At 48.6% G+C, this 13,430-nt stretch overlaps 1 protein-coding gene across 29 annotated transcripts in view; it reads right to left on the bottom strand.

Annotated features, from left to right (window-relative positions):
• WDR31 (WD repeat domain 31) overlaps window positions 1-13,430 on the bottom strand; it is an 89,996-nt gene that overhangs the window by 27,853 nt on the left and 48,713 nt on the right. For 18 of the 29 annotated variants that reach the window (XR_014786229.1, XR_014786230.1, XM_084823567.1 and 15 more), the window contains 4 exons: window positions 10,515-10,589; window positions 7,147-7,318; window positions 6,088-6,232; window positions 5,873-5,973 (listed from right to left, as the gene is read on the bottom strand). Coding sequence is in view for 27 of the 29 variants with exons in the window: in XM_084823567.1 (XP_084679693.1) it covers window positions 5,873-5,973; window positions 6,088-6,232; window positions 7,147-7,318; window positions 10,515-10,589 (493 nt within the window). In the remaining 2 variants the exon portion in view is untranslated. The remainder of the gene's footprint in view (window positions 1-5,872; window positions 5,974-6,087; window positions 6,233-7,146; window positions 7,319-10,514; window positions 10,590-13,430) is intronic. The other 11 variants (XM_084823582.1, XM_084823575.1, XM_084823580.1 and 8 more) reach the window with 2 other exon arrangements.

Here is a 13,430-nt window from a genome sequence, read left to right as displayed (position 1 = left end):
GGGAAAGTGGAAGGCCAAAGGAAGAGGGGCCAACCAAGGGCAAGATGGATGGATGATATTCTGGAGGTGACGGACTTGACCTTGGGGGAGCTGGGGGTGGCGACAGCCGACAGGAAGCTCTAGCGTGGGCTGGTCCATGAAGTCACGAAGAGTCGGAAGCGACTGACCAAATAAACAACAACAACCATTCAGGAAGGACAGCCAGTGGCATACACACACACCCATCGTTGGTGGCTCATAAGTAATGGAACAAACCAACATCACTTCAAACTTAAGGATCGCCTTTAATACCTGGATGAAAGTCCTTTGCAGTCAATGACTGCCTGAAGTCTGGAACCCATTTTGTTGTTTATTCGGTCAGTTGCTTCCGACTCTTCGTGACTTCATGGACCAGCCCACGCCAGAGCTTCCTGTCGGCCGTCGCCACCCCCAGCTCCCCCAAGGTCGAGTCCGTCACCTCCAGAATATCATCCATCCACTTTGCCCTTGGCCGGACCCTCTTCCTTTGGCCTTCCACTTTCCCTAGCATCAGCATCTTCTCCAGGGTATCGTGTCTTCTCATGACGTGGCTGAAGTACTTCAGTTTTGCCTTTAATATCATTCCCTCAAGTGAGCAGTCTGGCTTTATTTCCTGGAGTATGGACTGGTTTGATCTTCTTGCAGTCCAAGGCACTCTCAGAATTTTCCTCCAGCACCACAGTTCAAATGCATCTATCTTTCTTCACTCAGCCTTCCTTATGGTCCAGCTCTTGCAGCCATAGGTTACTATGGGGAATACCATTGCTTTAACTCTGTGGACCTTTGTGGACCCATTCAACCTCACTCTTCTGGATGTCTGGCCTCTAGCTCACTGACCACACTGTCAAATCTATCCCCGATATTATTATCCTTCCTATACAGATCTTCCGTATATTCTTGCCACCTTTTCTTGATCTCTTCTGCTTCTGTTAGGTCCTTGCCATCTTTGTTTTTGATCATACCCATTTGTGCCTGGAATTTACCTCCGATGTTTCTAATTTTCTGGAAGAGGTCTCTTGTCCTTCCTATTCTATTATCTTCTTCCGCTTCCGCGCATTGCTTGTTTAAAAGTAATTCCTTATCTCCTCTGGCTAACCTCTGGAATTTTGCATTTAATTGGGCATATCTCCCCCTTTCACTGTTGCCTTTTGCTTTCCTTCTTTCTTGGGCTGCTTCCAGTGTCTCAGCAGACAGCCATCTTGCCTTCTTGGTTTTCTTTTTCTTTGGGACGTTTTTTGTTGCCGCCTCCTGAACAATGTTGCGAACGTCTGTCCATAGTTCTTCCGGGACCCTATCTACTAAATCTAGTCCCTTAAATCTATTCTTCACCTCCACTGCATATTCATGAGGAATATTAGTGAGCTCGTATCTAACTGATCTGTGGGTCTTCCCTATTCTCTTTAGTCTGATTCTAAATTGTGCAATAAGAAGTTCATGATCTGAACTACAATCAGCTCCAGGTCTTGTTTTTACCAGCTGCATAGATGTCCGCCACCTTTGGCTACAAAGGATGTAGTCAATCTGATTTCGGTGTCGACCGTCTGGTGAAGTCCATGTATAAAGTCGTCTCTTAGGTTGCTGGAAGAGAGTGTTTGTTATGCACAGTGAGTTGTCTTGGCAAAATTCTATCAGCCTATGTCCCACTTCATTTTGTTCTCCCAGACCATGCTTGCCTGCAATTCCAGGTGTCGTTTGACTACCCACCTTAGCATTCCAGTCTCCTGTAATGAAAGTAACATCTTTTTTTGGCGTACTATCCAGTAGGTGCTGCAGATCCTCATAGAACTGATCTAATTCTGCTTCTTCAGCATCTGTGGTTGGGGCGTATATTTGGATCACTGTGATGTTAAATGGCTTACCCTGAATTCGAATTGAGATCATTCTGTCATTTTTTGGATTGTATCCAAGCACTGCTTTAGCCACTTTATTATTAATTATGAAGGCTACTCCATTTCTTCTGTGGTCCTCTTGTCCACAGTAGTAGATCTGGTGGTCATTTGATGTGAAGTGGCCCATTCCAGTCCATTTCAGTTCACTGACACCCAAAATGTCTATATTTAATCTTGACATCTCCCCAATAACCACATCCAATTTGCCCTGGCTCACAGATCTTACATCCAGGTTCCTACAGTGTGTTGATCTTTAGAACATCAGATTCGTCGTTCACCACCAGCACCATCGGCTGCTAGCTGTCCTTTTGGCTTTGAGCTAGCTGCGTCATCACATCTGGGGCTAGTTGAACTTATCCTCTGTTCCTCCCCAGTAGCATTTTGACCATCTTCCGACCTGAGAGTCCCATCTTCCGATGGTATACCGACATATCTCTGGTTGTACTGATCCATTTAGTTTTCATGGCAAGAATACTGGGGTGGGTTGCCATTTCCTTCCCCAGGGATCGTATTTAGTCTGACCTCTCTGCCATGACCTTCCCGTCTTGGGTGTCCCTTCACGGTTTAGCTCATGATGTCACTGAGGTGCACAAGCTCCAGCACCACGACAAGGTAACGATCTCCTTTGCTGAAGTTGGAACCCATGGACATGACCAAATGCTGAGTTTCCTCCCTCGAGATGCTTTGCCAGGCCTTTACTGCAGCTGCCTTCAGCTGCTGCTTGTTTGTGGGTCTTTCTGCCTTCAGTCTTGTCTTCAGTAAGTGAAAAGCATGCTCTATTGGGTTGAGATCAGGTGACTGCCTTGGCCATTGAAGAACATCCCACTTCTTTGCCTGGAGAAACTCTTGGGTAGCTTTTGCTGTATGTTTTGGGTCATGACCTATCTGCAATATGAAGCGGCATCCTATCAGTTTGGCAGCATTCGGCTGAATCTGAGCAGAAAATATAGCCCCATACACTTCAGAATTCATCTTGCTGCTTTGATCAGCAGTCAGGTCATCAATAAACACCAGTGACCCGGTTCTATTGGCAGCCATACATGCCCATGCCATAACACTGCCTCCACCATGTTTGACAGGTGATGTGGTATACTTTGGATCATGAGCTGTTCCTTTCCTTCTCCATACTTATAGTGTTGTTGAGCCACGTATCCCCCATCTTGTGACTGTGCATTTGGTTTCTTTTTCCTAGGTGCAGAACTTGGCATTTATCCCTATTCAATTTCATTCTGTTGTTTTCTGCCCAGCCTATCAAGAGCACTTTGAATTTTGTTTCTGTCTTCCAAAGTATTAGCTATCCCGCCCAATTTTGTGTCATCTGCAAAACTAATAAGCATTCCCTGCACCTCCTCCTCCAAATCATTAATACAAATGTGGAAGAGCACTGGGCCCAGGACTGAGCCCTGCGGTACCCCACTCGTTATCTCTCCCCAGTTCGAGAAGATCCCATTGATCAGCACTCTTTGAGTCCGATTCTGTAGCCAACTGTGGATCCACCAGATCGTTGTTTCATCTAGCCCACTTTGAGCTAGTTTGCTCATCAGGATATCATGGGGCACTTTGTCAAAAACTTTGCTGAAGTCGAGGTATATTATGTCCACAGCATTCCCACAGTCTGCAAGGGAGGTTACCTGATCAAAAAATGTGATCAGTCTGGCAGGATTTGTTCTTATCAAACCCATGTTGGCTTCGAGTCATCACTGCATTGTTTTCAAGGTGCTTACACACTGATTACTTCATAATCTGCTCCAGAATTTTCCCAGGGATGGATGTCAGACTGACTGGTCTGTAGTTCCCAGGTTCCTCCTTTTTGCCCATTTTGAAGATATAGACAACATTATTCCAGCTGAACATCAGGACAAACTTCCAGACTGTTGGAGCAATACGACAATGGAACCAATTTCCTAGGGAGGTAGTGGGCTCTCCCACACTGGAGGCATTCAGGATGAAGCCACCTGTCAGGGATGTTTTGACTTGGATTTCTGCACTGAGCAGGGGGTTCGACTCAATGGTCTTGTAGGCCCCTTCTAACCCTAATATTCTATGATTAGCCCTCCTCCAGTCATCCGGCACTTCCCCCGTCCTCCATGATTTCTCAAAGAGAATAGACAGCGGTTCTGAGAGTTCTTCTGCCAGTTCCTTTATTACTCTAGGATGCAGTTCATCTGGCCCTGGAGATTTGAACTCATTCCAATTAATTAGGATTTCGTTGACCTTATGCCTATCGATCTCAAGCTGCAATCCTGCCCCTTCAGCCTGTACTTTGCCTTTGCCAGGGGGGTCATAGACCCTCTATCAGGAGAAGACTGAGCCCAAGTAGGAACTGAGCACTTCTGCCTTTTCTTTGTCATCTGCTATCATTTTGCCATGATCCTGCTACACATCAGCTGCTTCAGTGTGCTTGGGTGGAGGTTAATAGCCAGGTTCAAAAGGCTGTTCTTGAATAGATTAGGATTAAAATACAAAAAAAGCAGTGGGATTTATTTATTTCTGACACCCTCACAAATTACAATAGCAGCATTATCAACACAGGTCAAGACGATGTAAGAACCTAATAGGAGACTGATGAATTGGACCAAAGTGGGTCCATCTGGACCAGCAGCAGTTTCCAACAATGGCCAGTCAAATGAATTGCTTTTATTTAGTTACTAGCTGATATACCTGGCGTTGCCCAGGATGTAATTTTGTCATAGGTGCTATTTGTTAGAAACACACTAAGGTAGGTTTACACTTCTCAGAAAGGCTCCATAAGAAAGGTGAAAAGGGAAATTGAGGAGATTTTTTTTTTAATTCTTATAAAGAGCACACAACACAATTTTTGCTTACTGTTACAAATTAATTCTGGAAGGTATAACTGTACGTGGGAAGAACATGGTGATACCCGAGCAGCATGATGGGCAACATGATGGCGACAGCGCCAACGACTGTGGACATAAAGTTAAATATTAGGAAAGTAGAAGTTCATTCTACGGCTTGTTTATAAACAACATTTGTTGTTTTTCCAGTTGGAGCAAAGATATACAACTGATTCGGGGAACCCACTCTAGAACACGCAACATATAACTGCCCATGGGAGAAACACGGAGAATAAAGCCCGAAGTCTCCACTCCACCATGTCATCCCAGCCCCTCAGACAGGCGAGTGCACACCGCACCGCATTTCACATTACTGCTAATCACACACTACTAACAGATACATCTGGCATTGAAAGGGGTGAAGATATTTAACACTAACTCACTTGCTTGCTGGATATTGCAGGAAGAGGGGAGAGAAACTAAATGCTCTGCACAGTCAGAAAAGAAACCACGAGTGAAGGGGAGGGAACAAACGGCGGCCAGCCAATCCAAGGCGAAGGAAGTCAGAGTGAATGGGAGAGAGACCAACAGAATGAAAGATGGCCAACAGGGTGACTGGTGGCTCAAATCAGAAAGCTGGCCTGTGCCATGACTGAGAGGTGGTCCTTGTTAGTGAGGGGAAGTATAAACAAGGTAATAATGCAACCCAGCGACTCCTGTCATACACTCCGGCAAGTGAGAATGTGAAGTAAAAGGGGCAGCAACTGCAGGGCCCAAATGACGGGCTCAGTGGCCCCCACGGTGCGATTACACCCAGGGCAGCCCCCCTTATTCCCTGTGTTACAGACGGCCCTGCAGCCAGCCACAAACACACAAACCCACACACAATTTTTGACTGTTATATATACAGAAGATTGTATTTCTCATTCACCCAATAACAAACGTTCTCTGGGTGGATAATTAAGTTATCTGGGACAGCCACAAACAGGGCATGAAGGCCCATTTGTCCCCAGAATATGACAGTCAGAGGCAGATGGCCTCTGAACAAAGAGTGGTTCCATTTACCTACTACTGCTAAGATGTCAGGGTCTGGGGTTTTTTTAAGGGCTTCGTACCTTCTGCATGCATAATTAGTAGGGCTTCTTATTTCAAAGCACTACCCGCTCTTACCAGATTCCTGGAAATGGACACTCTGTGTAAACAGCCTCCTGTCTCTATGTCCCAGATGCACACGGTGTTGTCACGAGAACCTGTGCAGAGCTGCTGAAACACTTGAGATTAAGAAACAGAGAGAAAAGGAGTGGGTGTGGCAGGGAAGAGATCATGAGAAATTATGCCCGGAGGTTTGCTTAACTGTCAGAAGTCTGCAATGAGAGTCATCCTACCTGGGCTGACGGCCAAGCCGGTTACCACCAGATCATGTCCTGAAAAGCACCGTGCTGCCCTGGAATCACCAGAGAGTCCCCACATTAGCACCGTCTTGTCCCGAGAGGCACTGAAAAGCCAGCTGGTGTCAGGCAGGCAGTTGACCTGGGCAGAACAGAATATTTCATTCATTCATTCATTCATTCGATTTATACCCTGCCTTTCCACCAAGGAAGGTGGCTAAACAATAAGGAACAGCACTCAAAATAAAAAGGAACGTTGGTACTTACCGTGACACAGTCATTTTCTGCAGTGGATGGAGAATAACCTTGTATGGGTTGCTCCTCCCACTCGCTTCAATAGGCAGGAACATGCAAATTAACTGAATTGCCCTCTCATATGGGAGAGCAACCTACTTCCAGTTCAGAAGATGTCTCAGCGTCAAAAATGTTCAGTAACTTTATTATTAAAAACAGAAACCTCCAGAAGAAGAAAACTAATTAAGGGGGGGAAAACCCAGCAGTGACAGATTACTGCTGGGTGGGCAGGATATCCTCCATCCACTGCAGAAAATGAACATATCACAGTAAATACCAATGTTCCTTTTTCCTGCAGCAGAGGAGAATATCTTTATATGGGACGTCTAACAGTGGTGCCTAAACTGGAAGGCTAAGTCACGGCTAACCCTACTAATAAAACCGCAACCCCGTTGAAGCACCCTCCGGCCGAAAAATGCTTCAGTTGAAGCAAAGGTGCCCAACTTATAATGTCTCACAAAGGAAGTCGCAGCTGCCCATGTTGCGGCCCTGCAAATGCCAACGAGGGGGGCATTAGTCCCAAAGGCAGCAGAGGTAGCTGAGCTCCATGTGGAATGAGCAAAGATCCCCCCAGGCTTTGTATTGATGTTTCCCGATAGGCAAAATGCAGATATTGTCTGTGAGCCAGGTAAAGCAGAATATGCAAGTATGCTTCCGTGAGATCTATTCTAGAGATGCCAGAAAATATCCCATCTGGAGAGATTTGAGGATGGTGTGAAGTGTCTCCATCTGACACTTCCTATTTTTTATGAACTGATTCACCTGTTTCAGGTCTGCTATCACCCTCCAGTCCCCATTCCTTTTGGGGACAATAACGAATATTGAGTAGCAGCCTTTCAGTCTTTCCAAGGATGGCACTGCCTCGATCGCTCTGGTGTCGATGAGGTGAGATATGGCCTGCAGGACTAGGTGGTGTCTCTCTGATTTCCTGGGCCTTGGGGAGGAGATGAAAAAGTCATGAGGAGCTTGAAGGAAGTCCAATACACAGCCCTCTCTGATCGTCCACTGACCTGTGGTGGAGACTTCCCATTGGCGATAAAAAGTCTGAAGCCTCCCTCCCACCGGGGAAGCCGTTTGTCATGCTTCTTACTGTCTCCACTGACCCTTAAGGGTGTATTAGAGGGGAGGCTGTTGAACCCCTGGTTCTGCTTTGGCCTGGGTAGGGATCCCTGCCCACTGCAGGAGTACTTGAACCCTCTTCTGTCTCAGGATCTATACTTTGGGCAAAGGAACGAAAGGAAGACACGCACACACCGCCCCCCAGCAAAAAGGCTTACACGCCCCTTCCTTAGAGGGAGAGGGTAGGGCTTTTTTCTTATCCTTTGTCTCAACAAGGACTTCTTCCAAGGAATCCCCAAACAGCTTATTGCCCGAAAAGGGAACCAGGACCAAGTTGGATTTTGAACGTAAAGCTGCGTTCCAATTTTTAAACCGTATCTGGTATCTGACTGACACAGCTGCCGCCTGGGCTCGGGCAGCAAATTGGCCGCATCCAAGCTGACCCCGGCCATGAAGGCCACTGACTCAGTCAGCTTATTAACGCCCTGCAGGAGTTTAATATTATTCCCTGGAGTATCTTTTAGAATGTCCTTCGCCCAAAGATAGGAGGCCCTGGATAGAGAGGCCATATCGCTAGCAAGGCGGCCTCACGGAGGCCCAGTTCCCCTTCTGTCCTCTGGGTTCTCAGGGGTGCCATCCCCATCCCTTGGGTATAGAGCACCAGAAACTAGGGCAGCCACAGGGGCATCCACCGGGGGCACCTACAATTTGCTCCTCTGTAGCAGCCATATCGGGGGTCAGACTAAGTAGCCTCATGCAGTCTCATGCTTCATGTTCTTGCTGAGCTCTTTCTGCCTTGAATATATTGTTGTAAGCTGACGAGACACAGGAATTTCTTATCTTGTCAACAAAGGCTAAGGTCATAGTGATAGGTATATCATGTTCCTGTTCTTTGCTTATTGCATACCATGTTCTCTTCTGTTCTCTCCTTATCACGGCTACCCTATAACCCAGTTCTTGTATTATAAACAATGGTGCTAGGAGAAGAAATGTTGAGGACTGCAACCCCACGCGGGAGGGGGAGGAGGAGCCGTTTCCTATGTGTCACAATGTCTATAAAACCAATGTGCTGATGTATTTCGGGGCTTCTGGCTCTTTGGAAATGATTCCAGCCTTAAGCCCACACGTTAAATAATCTCTTTTTCCTTCACTCCGTGGTCTCTCTGACTCTGGGTTCTGCAACACCTCACCTGTTTGGCAAATTATGTAACTTTTTTGCAGAAGAGCTATTTGGCCTGGATCAGCCTGGTTTATCCCATTCCACCTATATTACATCCAGAAAGGTGCCTGGGAAGGGAACAGCAGAAGAGGGTGGGGAGCGCTTAGGAAAACTCCTGCCGCCCCTTCCGGAGCATCAGAGTCCTTCTTCTTTTCCTGCCCCCTTCAAGTTTTAGGGCCAGGGCCTTTACGGCCTTCTTTAGTAAGACTGGGAAGGCCTCAGTCTGAAAAAGCCTCTCTGAGGCTGGGCTTTGGGTAGGGCTTCCTCAGCTGACAGGCCTCCCTGTTCTCCTCAGACAGAAGTGGAGAAATGGCTGCCACTGGATCCGATGATCGGGGGGCAGGATGGGCATTTTTTGTCCTCTGTTTGGACCCCTCCCTCTGTGGACTTGCGTTTGCTGCGCTCGGCGGAACAGGCCGACGGGGGGGTGGGGGTGGCCTGTTTGTCTGTGCGGCTCACTTAAAATGGTGGCTGCACCGAGAAGGGCAGGAAGGAAAATGGATGCAGCACTTCGGTAAGAGAACAGCCTCTATGCCTGACTGGGGGGAAGAGGGAGGAGAGGAGGAAGATTCCCCCTCCTGAGCCCGGTTCTCTCTCCACGCTGGTGCCCAGACGGCCTGGAGAGGGGCCCAAGGATTATCCCAGGCGCTGGCTCGCTGCGGGGGGCACCTGGGAGGGCTCCCTCCCTTGAGGCCATCTGGCGGGTCCACCGGCAGAACTCCGGGTGAAGCACGTGGCCACCAGTGATCAGTGGGGGGCGAATTGGGGGCAGCTGGCTGGGAGGGGGACATTTGGGACTTGGCCCGTCGGACTCCTCCTTGGATCGTGCCCAGTCCCGGGCAGGGTCGGGACACGGCGCCACCCCGGGCCTGCCTTGCTCCCGCTGGGCCGGCTGCGCTTAGGAGGGCAGACTCTGCTTCGGCCTGTGTTTGGACGGGGCCGGGCGCAGCCTCATCCAGCAAGACAGACGTGCTCCCGGAGCCCCCCGGCCCCTCCTGCGGGTTCCACAAAAGAGCCCCCTGACATCCCAGGGCCGCCTGTCTCCGAGAGGAAGGCTGGCGTTGCAGGCGCAGGCCTGGTCACCGCTGCAGTTAGGGAAGCTCTGAACCCCAAAAAAGAGAGAGGAAAGTCTGTTTGGGTGCGTCTTTGTTTCCAAAAGGGGGGAGGTAGAGAAGGGCAGAAAGGGAAGAAAGAGAAAAGACGTGAGGCAAACTACAGCTACAGCGGGCTGGAGAGCCTGAGCCGCTGCTCCAGCGACCTGCTCAGAGCTCAGGCAGGAAGCGACGCTGGGAGTCGGCGGCTCTCCCGCGGGAGAGGGCAGCTCGGTCCATCCGCATGTGTGGGGGGAGCAACCTGTAGGAGGATGTCCTCCTCCGCTGCAGGAAAAGCTTAGTTAACACAAATACATTAAAAGCACAATTAAAAGACACGCGCAACAGTGCATGCATAAAAACAGCGCCCAGCCCAACAGGCCAGATAACGTGCCAAAGCCCTGACAGAATAAAAATGCCTTTGCCTGCCGGTGGAAGGACAGCGACCGCAAGGGAGCTGGCCTGGCCTCCCTCGGCATGCCGGGGCATCCGGAGACAGCCAACCTCCTGTTCATGAGCGTGGCATGGGCTGCCCAAAAGGCTGGCCCTACTCCCAGAAGGGGCTTTCCAGAGCCTCAAGCAGCCAGGGAAGGGGCTTTCCCACGACAACTGGGTTCTCTGTGAGCTAGAGAGGCTGCCTGGGCTGAACCCGGCATGCAAAGCTGGGCACTCCCCCAGCCCCCATCTCTCAAGACAGGGGGCTGCCACTGCCTGGACGGAAGCAAAGGGGAGCGCTTTCTGCAGCTAGAACAGGCGTTTACCTTGGTAACTTCACTTTCGTGACCCACAAACCTCCTAACCACGGTGCCACAACGCCAGTTGTACACAACAACAGCCTGAAGGGAGAGAGGGAGAAAAAATACTTGATAAATTCTTTAGGACCACTGGAGGAAGCAGTGACACTTATCAGCCTTTTAATATCTCCCTTTGTTCATTCATAAACTTCCCTTCATCCACAACGATCCCAGGGCAGGTACACTGTTAGAAAAACAAATGCCATATAACAACGGCCATTTAATTATTTTATTATTACATTAACATCCAGCTTTTTTCCCCTCTTGCAAGGAGTCCAAGGCAGTTCTCACACGCTGCTCCTCTCCATTATTAAGATCCTCATACCGATCCAGTGAAGCAAGGCCGCATCTGCATGGCACTGCGAAGGCAGGCCTGACTAGGCCTTGTCAGTAGCTTGGTTCAGGCAAGGTGCCTGATGGGAGTGTGTGTGTGTGTGCGCATGTGACCATTGGAAGGTAACTGTAACTTGCTCATAAGCAAGAAATTCCTATCCACCAAAGTAACTCATCCCTAGAGATACGAAGGCCGCTGTGCTGATAAGACTGTTGCTGAGCACTATTTGGTTTCTGAGCATGTGTAGTGTTGTGGTAAAAGTCCAAAACAGGACTTGGAGGTCATGGACCTCCAAGTCCAGTTTTGGACTTTTACCACAGTTAATTGTCTTTGTTCTCCAACTTTCAGTCTGTATAAATGCACCCTGTTTCATTTGGGACAGACAGAGTTTGGCCTGTCTCTCCCACGGCCGTGATGTGCCTTAATAAATTTCTGACTGTTCAGCCTGACCTGCCTTGGATATTCCCTGAACAATGTGGTGCTGTGACTCGGATCCCAAATGCTGAGGAGAATCGAACCAATTTGGACCACCATTCACTGAACATGCCAGAAGTGCGCACCAAGGTAAGAGACCTTCGGAAATCTCTACGTTTGGGACTCGGAGTGAGGCTGCCCGTGGGACGATTCTGCCTTGGCTGACGGGACACCGCCTTCAAAGAGACAGACAGTAATTTAAGCCCTTGGTAAGTTGGGGGGGTTGGTTTGCTTTTTGGGTTACAGAAGCTCATGCCATATGGCGTCAGGTGAATGGGAGTTGCCTTGTGTGAATTGAGGAAAAGAGTAGAACAAGAGTTGCCTGGTATGAATTGAGGTAAAAAGGACCAGGGCAAATTATACTTGCTGGAACCTTGTGTGAGTGCGTTTTCCTTCTTCCCTCCGTGGTATGAGCCGGCCAGCAAGGCACGGACCTCCTGAATAAATCATTCCTGAACGGAGATTGCAGTGAGTGACCCGGCCATTCCTTCACTCCCTACCACGGCATGAGCTCCCTTGCCCGCAAGTTACTGACTGTGCCTCCAATTCAGTGGGAGTCCGTCTCTGACTGTACCTTGGCATTTGGCAGTGCCTTTTGTTTCGCACAATTTGTGGAGACCTCCTGATTGTTTTCCTGTGTGAATTGAGGATGGGGTCCGATTCTTCCAAAGAAATTCCACAGCCCCCAAACAGATGCCTTCAATGTACATGTACAGGAATTACAGACCTAAGACTTGCAAGTTTTGGACAAATGGAACTTCACCCGTCCAAACACTTTCCCTTGGTTGGGACCAGAGGCATTGCTAGATTCTTAAAAGATCCAGGGCTGAGGCCCGTAACACAAATTTGCAGATAGACAGATAGACAGACAGACAGATAGATGGAGAAGACTCTTACGAGTCCCCTGGACTGCAAGGAGGTCAAATCAGTCAATCCTAAAGGAAATCAACTCTGACTGTTCATTGGAAGGACAGATACTGAAGCTGAAGCTCAAATATTTTGGCCACCTAATGCGAAGAGAAAACTCCCTGGAAAAGACCCTGATGCTGGGAAAGATTGAAGGCAAAAGGAGAAGGGGACGGCAGAGGATGAGATGGCTAGATAGCATCACCAATGCAATGAATATGGACTTCGGGAGCACACTCCGGGAGAGAGCAGAGGACAGGAAGGCCTGGCATGCTATGGTCCATGGGGTCACAAAGAGTCGGACATGACTGAACAATTGAACAACAACAATATACACACACACACACACGCACACACACAAAAGTTTAAGCGCACGTCTAATTGTGTGTGTGTGTGTGCGCAAATGTGTGTGTGTGCTCATGTGGTGTGTGCATGCGGTGTGCTTGCGTGTGTGTATAGATTACGTACATACATACATAAGAAGTGTGCACTGACACACACACACACCCTTCAACTCAAGACCCTGATTCAGCATTTTGGAAAACATCCCGCTTCAGCTCTGGCCAATTCGTAGTCGGACCAGCACCAAACCTGAGTCAATGTTTGCAAAAATGACTCTTTATGCTTCCTGTTGTCTACTATGGGAAATTAGAAAAAAACTGTAACTTTTTTCTCCTGGTTGATAATTTCAGTCACAGTAATTAACTGGATGATAATTTCAGGCACAGTAGACCCCTAGAAGGGGATTTTTGTTGTTTATTCGTTCAGTCGCTTCCGACTCTTCATGACTTCATGGACCAGCCCATGCCAGAGCTTCCTGTCGGCCGTCGCCACCCCCAGCTCCCCCAAGGTCAAGTCCATCACCTCCAGAATATCATCCATCCACCTTGCCCTTGGTCGGCCCCTCTTCCTTTGGCCTTCCACTTTCCCTAGCATCAGCTTCTTCTCCAGGGTGTCCTGTCTTCTCATGATGTGGCTGAAGTACTTCAGTTTTGCCTTTAATATCATTCCCTCAAGTGAGCAGTCTGGCTTTATTTCCTGGAGTATGGACTGGTTTGATCTTCTTGCAGTCCAAGGCACTCTCAGAATTTTCCACCAGCACCACAGTTCAAAAGCATCTATCTTCCTTCGCTCAGCCTTCCTTATGGTCCAGCTCTCGCAGTCATAGG

The sequence above is a fragment of the Heloderma suspectum genome, chromosome 17, assembly GCF_057233095.1.
Source record: "Heloderma suspectum isolate Gila_16-S chromosome 17, 16-S_ref, whole genome shotgun sequence".
Taxonomy (NCBI): domain Eukaryota; kingdom Metazoa; phylum Chordata; class Lepidosauria; order Squamata; family Helodermatidae; genus Heloderma; species Heloderma suspectum.
The sequence above is the reverse complement of the archived record's forward strand: the minus strand, read 5'-3'. Positions and strand labels throughout refer to the sequence as shown.